Source organism: Arvicola amphibius, chromosome 11, assembly GCF_903992535.2.
Source record: "Arvicola amphibius chromosome 11, mArvAmp1.2, whole genome shotgun sequence".
Lineage (NCBI taxonomy): Eukaryota > Metazoa > Chordata > Mammalia > Rodentia > Cricetidae > Arvicola > Arvicola amphibius.
Window position 1 is genome coordinate 2,878,974 of NC_052057.2, and position 11,445 is coordinate 2,890,418.

At 51.7% G+C, this 11,445-nt stretch overlaps 1 protein-coding gene across 1 annotated transcript; it reads right to left on the reverse strand.

The window, feature by feature from the left end:
- Window positions 1-457: 457 nt before the first annotated feature.
- Sfrp2 (secreted frizzled related protein 2) lies at window positions 458-7,045 on the reverse strand. The gene is made up of 3 exons (XM_038348301.1): window positions 6,544-7,045; window positions 4,301-4,381; window positions 458-762 (listed from the first exon to the last, which is right to left on the reverse strand). Exons 1-3 carry the CDS (start codon window positions 7,043-7,045, stop codon window positions 458-460), a joined length of 888 nt encoding a protein of 295 aa, XP_038204229.1.
- Window positions 7,046-11,445: the final 4,400 nt, after the last annotated feature.

The window sequence follows — 11,445 nt, forward strand, 5'->3', positions numbered from 1 at the left end:
GTCGAGATATCAGCCAGCTTTATCTCAACCAAGTCTGGGACCCACAAGGGTAGACCACAGAGAAAAATGAAACAGTTTGCCTGACGTGTCAACTTTAGTGCACAGAACAAACCAAAGGACTGACCAGAGAGGGAAGATGCCCCTCAGGTCAGGGTATTACTTACTCAAAACTAACCTTAAAACGAGCTGTTTTCAAACTTCATAGAAAGAGTCACGATTTTATTAGCTTGGATATTTCTACAAGATCTGGACGGGCTTTCGCTCTATGTGAAAACAGCTATCCGTTCCCGGGGCCTCCTAGGGCCTTATAATTCAGGAAACGTTAGGGATACACACATGCAAGAGGCAGGGCAAGCTGCTCCAAGCTGGGGCCGGAGCTTTCAGGACTGTGCTTGGGAAACCGGAAGTGAGTTCGCAGAGCGGAAGTGGTCCACAGAGCCCGGGGCCCACTGGCAAACTAGCATTGCAGCTTGCGGATGCTGCGGGAGATGCGCTTGAATTCTCGCTGGCCCTTCTGCCACCGTTTCACCGAGGTGATCACCAGCTCCCCACCCTGCTTCTGTCCCATGACCAGGTAGGGCGCGTTGATGTCGTTCATCTCCTCACAGGTACACTGCAGGCTGTCTTTGAGCCACAGCACCGATTTCTTCAGGTCCCTTTCAGACACGCCGTTCAGCTTGTAAATGGTCTTGCTCTTGGTCTCCAGGATGATTTTGGTGTCTCTGTTGATGTAGGTTATCTCCTTCACTTTGATTTTCAGTGCTGCGAAGACAAAGAGGAGCAGAACACGAGTTGTGAGGAGGGACAACTGGGTGGAGTGTTAGCTTCGCTGCCTGTTCTGTGATTGGCCTGGGCGAGGAAGAGGAGAGTCCTGTAACCAAAAAGACTAAGGCCTGGGAGGCGGGGCTGTGGTCCTGGGGGCAGTAGGGGGCTCCATTTCTAAAGTCCCAAAGCATTGGCTGTGGATTTTGCTTCAAATCAGTAATCATTTCAGAACCTTCTTGCAGGACTCAAGTCAGTGAGCTTCTCATACCGAGCTTTTGTGTTGGTAAGCTTGGCATGTGGTTCATGCCACCCTCAGCAAACGACTCCCCTACTGGAGGAGACGTCAGCATGGGGAGAAATGCGTAACTCTTGGGTGAAACATGAGTCTCCCAGGCTGCAAAGGTTAAACTGGGCTTATTAAGTCACAGAGGTTTCTGGACTAACCTGTGAGGATTTGGTACCACAGTCACCACTTTCTGAAGAACAGATTACAGGGGAAGGAGAGTGGACCTAGCAGCTGCTTTTGATTTGAGAAAAGTAACAAGGACGAAAAGTATGCGAGTCTCCTTTTTAAGAGCACAACATGTTTAGCCATAAAAGTGTTTTTCTGAAGACTTCATCCTCGTGTGCTCTCATTTGCCCGGCCAAGGCCAAGGCATTTACAGATCACGTATGTACTCTTTCCAAAATGTGTATGTAGAGTCATTAGAACGTTGAGACCAAAAAGTACGTTGTTTACTATAAAAGACACATTTTATAGCCATGAACACTGTGCTTTGGGAAATACACATGCTGGGATTAAATTTCAGGACTCCACACATGCAGGAAAAGGATAGAATTTTCAGGTTAGAAAGGGTCATCCCATTAAAAGCTCATTAGTGCACGAAGATGCAAATTTAGAGCAGTGGCCATCACTTGTACCAGGCCACCCAGGTAGCTGTGTCCCAGCTTAGTCCCCAAACCTCTCTCTGCACTACCACCGTGTTCTTTCGAGGCAATGTCAGAGTCCCGTCCTTGTGAAGCATTAAGCTCAACTCCAGTGTGTCCTAAGACTCTTGGTGCCACTGACAGCTGTAACAGATGACACGCGTGTATGACTCCCCAACTTTGATGGGGTTTAATGCATTGTTTAAATTAGTAGTAGTGGAGAATTTTGTGTGTGGATGTCTTTGAGGTTTTCTTCTCCTTTTAAAAATAATTCAGACAGGGAACTCAACTGAGCTGACTTTCCAGCCAAAAAGGAAATGATGGGTACTGAACTCAGTAAAGCAAGGGTGCTGTGACTTGAGTTTTGTCTGATATGGTTCTCACCTGACCCACAGTGCTGACTCCTCAGAGTTTAAGGAATAAACCGTGTGGAAATGTCACATGTACTTGTGATTCTAATAGGGGATGAGAGGTCACCATGGGAACTAACTGTACATTAGCAAAGAGTGTTGTCTCTAAGACAAAGGAGACCAGTGCAAGGCTTTACCTGGTCAGTGGTACACTCCTGAGTGTGAGACCCCAGAAGAATTATCATTTTGAGCTGGAAGCGTGTTAAGTACCCTTCTGTAACTCTAAAATATATGTCATGGGGGGAAGTGGGATTCTTCCTTAGACTTGAAGCTGAAACAAAACATAGGGAATTAAAGACCCCAAATAACATTCTTGCTCTGGAAGGTATGACTGGGGATTCAGGGTGTGGCAGGAGGCACACGTGACAGTCCCCACCCAGTGGCATGCTGTGTACAGGGGAGGGGGCAGTCGGAGGTGACAGTCCTGGGCCCAGTGGCACATGGTATAATCTGCCCTGTGGAGGTAAGGAGGGGCTTTTCATTCCTCGGTTTCAAATGCATGGTTTGGGTGGGGAGTGCTTTGTGCCTGTTGATGCTGCAAGCTAAATCAGCGCCATTGCTCAGCTGTTCCATCTGCTACGTCCCCAAAGAACAGAGACAAAATGGAACACTCCCCCATTGTCCCCATAGGGGACAGAGGAAAGCGCTCCTGATTGCTACACCGTACAGCACACTCACACTGCTTCTTTGGCCCCGGCCTTCGTACGGCATTTTCCCTCAGTTTGTCTTTCTGTGAGGGAAGCCACAGAGCAAGCAAGTGGCGTGTGTGTGCGTACGTGCGTGTGTAGTCTCCTTCATGTAACTGCTTTGGTGTCCCATGAACGTCAGAAGAGAAATCTTATGTGTGGTATAGGAAGAGCATAAGCTGCCAGGAGAAAATATTTCCGATTCATAAAGTTTACTAAATAATTATCTGCCTGGTGGCAGTAAAGGATTGTGAATTGTGAGACTCTTGAGATGGAACACTGCCCACCGCTGGCCCTGTGATAGTTTGAGGTCTGAATGTTTGGATACAGACAGGAACCCTGATGGCCCTGCATGACTCCTCCTGTGGGAAAGGACTCGGAACTGTAACGCTGCTGGTCTCCTCCCTCGACGGTGCCAAGTCTCTCCTGTGTAGGGGTATAGGTCAGGAACCGGGCACGGCTCGACTCAGGACACTTCCTGAGACACTATGGCCTGAGATTTCAGGGTGGCAAGGTTGTTGTCAACAGGGGCAGCCTGGCCCAGTTTCCTCAGCCCTAAGGGTTTGCTGAGTGTGCAGAAATGTCAATGTGGATCTCTTAGAATTCATGTGGCTTGATGGACTAGTGGCTTTCTATACTCAACAATAACTTCCAAATTCTGACTGAACAGCACCCTTAAGGGATACCCATCCCTCTAATACAACCAAGGATGCCTGTTCATGAGAAGATTAAAACAGCAGTGCATTCTGGGTAAAGTCCTCGGCCATGCCGGATTCTGATTCTGGATTTGCCTGTGTTTGGCTCGGCTCCTTCCTTCCCCTGGGGACTTGAGGACGGTAGGTAAGTCCAAGTGGTGTTCTCTGTGAGAAAGTCTGTCTTTCCTCCCATCACCCCCATAGGAGAGTGGCTTACTGTCTGAGCTCCATGGATAACACTGCTTGTGGAGTCATCTTGGTCTGTCCCATGGGCCACAGCATCAGCTAACCTGGAAAACATTCTTCTTTTCTGACTCTTTGTAAAACAGTGACAAACGTGTCACTCTGTGCTACAGAGAGGGTGGAAATATCTTCATTTGGTGCCAGAGCAAGTGTTTATTTGGGGCCAGTCTAGGGGCTTGAATCTATTTTGCTGAGGGTCGTGTGTGCTTTCTCGTTTTTGGGGCACCTCTCAAGCAACTGAGAAAGATACACGGCACCAGATTCTGTGTGTTCGCGCGTGTGCACACACACAAAAGCCAAAGAGAGATTAGAAGTTAGCCATTGGGCACCGGCAATTTGAGAAATTCCCATTTGATTATTGTTTAAGGAAACAGGGAACATGATCCAGGGTGAGTCAGTACGAGACAGACAGACACGATGAGAACTGAGAACCAGTCAGTTCCTAGGGAGCAGGCGACGTGATCACGTGCCACCTAGCCACATCTGGAGACTCCATCCTGGTTTACACTTTAACTTTCCCCAGCCCACGAAGCCTGGATGGCCGTGGAGTCTGTAGCTGGTGTCAGTTACTCACCAAAATCATTTTTGCAAAGCGTTTCCATGATATCGTTGTCATCTTCATTTTTAGTCTTGCAGGCTTCACACACCTTCGGAGCTGGAAACGTGAGAAAGGGCTTCAGTGAGTCTGCTTCAACAGGGACAGCAGGCGGCCATTGTCCCCTGTGACCCTGCTTCTGCCTCCGCCTATAAAAACAGGGCCCCTCGTTCCTAAGTGCTGCACTTTCTATCTCTGGTCGGGTGAAACAGGATGACTACACATCCCGCTTAATAGCACTGTCCCCCAAACCAGAAGGGAGCTGCGGACAGTGGGTCGGTGGGTGCTGCAAGGTGACCCAGAGAGCCTGCAGCCTTTCGGTTCATCCTCCTCAATCCTGGGATGAAGACAGTCATTCCCGAGTATCTGTTTAGAAAGCACCAAAAGATCCAAGCCCCGGAGGGACGGGGAAGATGTATGACCATAAAGTGCGGTAGAGAGGTGGTTCTAATCCGCAGGACGGGCAGAAAACCCCTCCTGCTCAGCAGGGAGCTTGGGCTGGGGGAATCTTTTGCATAAATTTTCTCATCTGGGCCGGGCAGGATGGCTAGGGGAACCCGCAGGGCCTGTTTGCATCTTGGAAGCACATCTCAGTAACTCCAACAGCCAGCTCTCACTGGCTCCCCTTCACCTTCCGCTGCCTGCCAAGTTTGTGTTTGACTGACTTATTTCATTATTCCCCTCCAGATCCCTGGTACAGGAGCTTGTTGCCTATGCTATGCAAGCAAACAAACCCCGAGACAAGCTGATCCAGAGGAAGGAAAACTTTCTGTGGGCTTTGTCTGAGCAGGGCCAGGGATTCTGTGTGTTCGCACAGCTATGGGCCTAAGACTGTTGTAAGAGAACACATGTTCATGAAAAAGAAGGAAACGTTTTTTTTTCCGCTGATTTATAAACATGCCCAATGTCTTTAAAATTTGAATGCAATTATATAGGTTTTCACTAGTATGCAATTGAATTTTCACACACACAACCACACACACACACACACACACACACACACACACCCCTTCGTGACTCATAATAGAAAAGATACCCGATTTTAAAAATGCCAAAGAGCAGAATTTGCAGGCATATGGGCTTATTTTGAAGGAAGAAAGTGAATTTTGGAGAAAATACCTAGTTTACCAAAAGCAACCCACACAAAACTGCCTGAGCTCTCCCCATCCTGAGAGAAACACTTCCATTGGGGAGGGCTCAGAATGTCTATGAAACGCCACTAACCTGTATTGGTTACTCTGGTATATGTTGGACAAATGTTTGAAAAATGCCAAACATTTGCAATAAATTAGAAACCTAACCAATAAGATGATTGCAGACTCGTGGTGCCTGCCAGGAAAGATTGCTAAACAACTTTGTATTTTCTTCAACTAATGATGTCTGCAGGAAAACAATTAGAGATTGAAAGGGAGATGCTGCTGGATCCGGGAGAGGGATTAGGAGCCCCTTTCTATTTTAGAGGGCCTAAATCAGCTCAGACACATTGTATACTTTTTCCTTTCAGGAAAAATAGCAAGCGCCCATGAGGTTTTCATTGCTTTGATGGTGTTTGCCTATGAACTTCTCTCTGTTTTCTAAAAACTTGAGGGAACTCTTTTGCATGATTTTCTCCAGCTAATTAAAACCACTCCTCAGATAAAAGCTGATAGGAACAAAAAGACGAGTCCTGGAGATTCTCTTTATCCTCTCTTCCTCCATCACCTGGGCAGTTAAAACCGATATCCAGGGTTCCACTCGCTCCCAGCCAGTCTTGACTTTATCTCCAAGACCTACATTGGCAAAGGACAAAAAGTAGCTCAAAGGGCGATCGGTGTGTATCGTGTGTTTTGTCCAGTGGGACAAGAACGTGAAGAGAGGCGCAAAGCAGAATCCTCTGGCCTGGGTGTTCATCCCCAGGACCCGGCCATGCTAAACACTTTCAGAAGCGTGGCCGCAGAGCAAGCATCTCCAAACAAGAACTGGCACTTTCGTTTGACTTTCTTAACTCCCTAAGGGGAACTGTTATAACCAGAGAGGCATTTTGGCAAGGGGCTGGATAGCTCATATTTGGTACACCGTATGGCAGCAGATCAGGGCAAGGAGAGAGCTTCAGCCATCTCTAAGACTGGAACCCCCAGCCGGGACTAACCAGGATGTAAAGTGGAGGCTACAGGGTCTCCCCGCCCCCAGTCCTAGCACCTCGGGCTAGTTGGGAGTGGGTGGAACGAAGACGGAAGGCTTACCTTCCTCTGTCGCCGGCAGGAGGTGGTCGCTGCTAGCGAGGGGGATGCAGAGGTCGTTGTCCTGCGGGAAACGGTCGCATTCCAGCATGTCGGGCCAGGGGAAGCCGAAGGCGGACATGACCGGGGCACAGCGATCCTTCACCTGCACGCAGAGAGAGTGGCACGGCTGGATAGTCTCGTCTAGGTCGTCTAGGCAGACAGGGGCAAAGAGCGAGCACAGGAACTTCTTGGTGTCTGGGTGGCACTGCTTCATAACCAGCGGAATCCAGGCTCCCGCCTGCTCCAGCACCTCCTTCATGGTCTCATGGCCCAGCAGGTTGGGCAGCCGCATGTTCTGGTACTCGATGCCGTGGCAGAGCTGCAGGTTGGCCGGGATGGGCTTGCAGTTGCTGCGCTTGTAGGAGAAGTCGGGCTGGCCGAAGAGGAAGAGCCCACGCGCCGAGCCCAGGCAGCAGTGCGAGGCAAGGACTAGCAGCAGCAGCGAGCCAGGGCCCCGCGGCATCGTGGACTTGCGACCCCCAGGGATGGAGGGGGGGGCGGAGGCAGCCGAATCGGGGAAGCGCGAGGCAGCCGGAACCTGAGTTCGTCCCGGACCGGCTTGTTCTGCTCGTGAGCTCTGGAAAGCCGGCAACACGAGAGCGCGAAGCCGGGCGCTGGGAAGTCGGCGCGGGCAAGGCGTTGCAAGCCCGCGCGCAGCTCCGGGGGGCTCGACCCGGGGGAGCAGAGTGAGCCGCGGTTGGGGCCCAGCCAGAGTTTTCTTGGCCTTTTTTATGCAAATCTGGAGGTGGAGTGGGGAGCAAGGGAGGAGCCAGCCCGGAGTAATCTGAGGAGGCAGGTCACTACTTTCTGGAACTGGTTTTGCGTTAAGAATGCCCCTCACGCGCTAACTGGCAGGAAATTCGGGCTGCGCCCCCACCCCGCTGCAGCAGCCGCTGCGCGCGCGCTCTGGCAACCCCCTTGCAAGCGGACTAGCGAGGTCCCTGCGTCCCACTGCGCGCGAGCGGAGAGTGAGGCCGAGGCGGCGAAAGTTAAGGGCACGCGTGGAGCAAGGCTGGCAGCCTCGCGGCTGGGTCTGGGCTGGAACGTGTTTTATGGCGCGCGTGGCCTGCACGCTTATTGATGTTCCGCGGTCCTTGGTATCAGCACTGTGTCCCCGAGAAACCACGAACCGGCAACTCTGGGCTCTTTGTGCCTCAGGGTTCCAGCCTAGGACTTCATGCTCCAGGCTGCACCGGAGAACTTCGTTTCCAGCCGAAGTGGAGCAGGCTGGCTCGTGAAGTGGATTTCCACTGCCTTTCGATGCATTCTGAATCATAAAACGTAATAGCAATGATGCATCGAGTTGCTATTTTGCTGGGGTTTCTGTCATTGTAGAGGACTTGCCAGACTCACAAGAGTTTCTCCATTTTGGAGAAGAGACTTTGCCTTCTGAAGGGATGTCCATTCTTGAGGGCAGAACGGGCTCTAAAACATAAAGGGCTCAGGATTGCCTCGGGAGAGGCCACTGAAGCAATAACTGGGCTTATGAATATTAGCTCCAGGAGGTTAACAGGTTGGGAAGGTAAAAGGCAGAGAGACTCCTGCCTAGAGGTTCCCCAAAGCATGTCCTCCGCACAATTGGCTCATTCATCCTGGTCACCGGACGTGAGAAGCGAACCAACAGGCCATCTTCTGCTCTGTATGAATAGGGAACCTAGCGCCACAGGGCTGTAAACTATAAGAGGATGGAGACTAGCCATGAACAGTGAGGTGCTAGGCCAGGGAGCGAAGGTAAGGGGGACTGAGAGTGTGTGGGCTCACGCGCACGCAGGGGTGGGGGGGGTGCTTCTTCTCCCAAACCTACCCCTGATCTTAAGGGTCAGCTTCCTTTTTAGTGGGCTCTTGTAGGTCCTGGGTAGGGACCCCTAGGAAGCGATCCTCTTTCATATGTAAGGTAGGTAGGGACATTGCTTCCTGGACACTTAGAGCCATCAGCAGGCCCTGATCACTGTTGCCCGATTTATGTTCTCATCCTTCTGGATGCACTGGGGGCTCAGTGGCCAGCACTTTTTTGTGGCCCCCGCAGTTTCTACGAGGAAAAGGAATGATGGAATGCCAACCATATGCTATTTCCTACCCACTCCTGGCAACAGACAACGCAGGAGCACTGAGTCTCGAAAGGTCTAGCTTCCATTTTTCTCACTCTCCTGAAGAAAGGTCGGGGCAGCTTTTCTGTGTCCAACCGAAGCGGCCAGAGGCTTAAAAGTCCTCCCTAGATACAAACTAGTTGAAAACGAGTCACGTAAACACGAACAGGTTCAATCAAACGGCTATGCAGAGCCAGGACGCTGAAATACTAGGACTTCGGCCCTGGGATGAGATTCAAGGCTCTCTAATACCCATTGCTCGTGGTCCCAAAGCACTCCCATGGGGTCATCTCAGGCCTTCAGACCCCTGAGTGGGAGCTCAAGAAGCCGAAAGTCAATCCGTCTAGTTTGAGTCACTCCCTTTTGTGTTCCGGCGAGCGGCAGGCTGCCCATGCGCCCGGCGCACTCCCGCGGGCCTAGGCATTGTTTGAGGACCTCGTACCCGTCCCGCTCGCCGCCAGGGGGCGTCCGAAATCGTACGGGAGTCCCCAGTGTCACCCAGAGCAAGGTCTAGCTCCCGGCCGCCTGCTTGCCGGGCGGGTGGAAACCCAGGAGGCCTGTCTCAGACCCTTCCAGCAGCGGTGCCACTTGGCCTGGACTCCACCCGGCTCCAGCTGCATTTTCTTCTCCCTCTCGAGTCGTGCACCGTCCCTTTCGTCCACTACCCGCCAAGCGCGCGGGCGTGTGTGTGTGTGTGTGTGTGTGTGTGTGTGTGTGTGTGTGTGTGTGTGTGTGTGAGAGAGAGAGAGAGAGAGAGAGAGAGAGAGAGAGAGATAGAGAGACAGAGACACACAGAGAGAGACACACAGAGAGAGACAGAGACACACAGAGAGAGACAGAGACACACAGAGAGAGACAGAGACAGAGAGAAGAGAGAGAGGCTCGCCTGAGAGGCCAGCTAGCTGCCGGGGACCAGGGCATTAGCCTCTGGCAGAGAGTGGATCACTGTCTGTGTGCATGGCACGGCCCAATGACACTAGGTGACCGTCCCCACGGGGTTTCTGTGTGAGTTTACGTAGCCCGGAGGCTCGAACTCCTGGAGAAGCACGCAGTTGGCGCGCCTAGGTTAGCCCAGGCTCTTCAGTGCTCCTGGGGGACTCCCTGGTTCACAGATTTCCTCCCCCTCCTCACATTTTACGCAAAGCTGCACGCCTTTGCCTCAGAGAGTCCATGTTGAGCCTCTTCTGCCTACTTCCTGCCTACTTCCATGAAGCTACATTGATTCTCACCTATTTAGCAAGCAGTGCCTGTACTGAGACCGGCAGTGCCAGACCCCGGCATTCATATTAGAGGAGGCTGCTTACTGGTCGCCAGTCATACTAGGTCCCCTTCCGCCACGCCCCCATACCCCAGTGCACAGCGAACAATCTCCGGCTCAAACTCTGCAGGCCTCAAGAATAGCCCTCGCAGCTCCTGCATTTGGTCCTGCCTTTCCGTTTGGTCTTCTCTGTTTTTAGGGCGCTGAAGAATCTTGACGGACAAAGAAAGCCTCCCTAGTCTCTCTGTTGCTTGGTTAAACCTTTGCTGGTTGCTAAATTTCTGGAAAGGGAAGACCTTCGCTCTCACACTTAGATGCTTAGGGGACCTCCAAGTTTTGGAGCTTGTAAACCCCAGTTCTGCCCAGCACCCGAGAAGGTCGCGGAGTGGGCTGGATGCCGGGAAAGTGAGCTTCCTCCTGCACTCGAGAATGCTATCCTGAAAGCCCACCGAAGCCCTGCGAAGGAGTGAAAGCGAGAAAGCCGCGTGTACGCTGGTTTCTTGATTTCCACTAAGCAGCTCCCGGCTACGCAGGAGGCAGACTTGAAATGGACACTAATTTGTCACCCCTACCCTCCAGTGTTCACGCTACTGGCCTGTCCTTTCTTTACATGGAAGAACGTGGGTGCTAAGTTTCCAGTTTCCTTGATAAAATGCACGGCGGGGGAGAGGGGGAGGGGTTAGGCTCGACAGCAGCTCCGGAGCCAAGAATAACAGTGGAGCAGCGCACAGTAGGACAAGCCTGCAAGGAAGATAAAAAGATGCAGCAACTGCTTGATCAATGTCACCTTGTTCCCAGGAATCCTCACTGCCACCCAGCTGGTGGCCGTGATCGTTATCTTTAACAAACACCCCCTCGCATTTATTTATGGGGGTTGCTGGACCACAGCATGCGATTGGAGTCGGTTTAGAGAGTCGGTTCTCTCCTTGCACCCTGCGGGTCCGGAGATAAAGCTCAGATGGTTAGGCTTGGTGGCAAGCAAACTTACCTTGATGGTCACTGGGAAGGCAAACTAGTGCTTTGATTGTTACACTTTTGGGTTGTCATAATTATAAGAAAACCGAGGCACAGAAGGGTACTGAACCAGGTCACACAGTAAGTGGTATCGCTGTCTTGCTTTAGGGTCCTGAACTTTTGGTTGTCTCCAGCAGTGGTCGTCACTTGGTTTTTACCCACAGGATTTCCAGACGAGCGTGTTGTCTTTCTTCTTCGGGATAGCAGGTCTTCCCAGGCTTCTGGTGAGGCTGCCAGGTGCCAGGGCGAAGTCTTTCTCCAAGATTCGCAGTAGCCATCTGGGGGCGCCATTTCCCAAACCAGAGAATGTCTCTAGTATAGAGATGGTTGCTTCCCTCTCGCCGGGGAAACTTTGAGATCTTTTACGCTCTTACCCGTTTGCTCAAGAGGATGGCTTTTGGTGCTAGGAGGAACAAAGACTTCATTTCTCACACTCCATTTCGTCCTATCACTAGCGAGGACACGGTCCCCACTCCAGGGGAAGCTTCCGGCGCGGGCACAGGG

What these genes read in the sequence shown, in the direction of transcription:
- Sfrp2 (XM_038348301.1), bottom strand. Translation starts at nt 7,045, where the DNA reads ATGCCGCGGGGCCCTGGCTCGCTGCTGCTGCTAGTCCTTGCCTCGCAC. An exon ending in CCTGCCGGCGACAGAGGAAG is followed by an intron (nt 4,382 to 6,543) that starts GTAAGCCTTCCG and finishes TCACGTTTCCAG; the next exon opens with CTCCGAAGGTGTGTGAAGCC. An exon ending in GCTTTGCAAAAATGATTTTG is followed by an intron (nt 763 to 4,300) that starts GTGAGTAACTGA and finishes TTGTCTTCGCAG; the next exon opens with CACTGAAAATCAAAGTGAAG.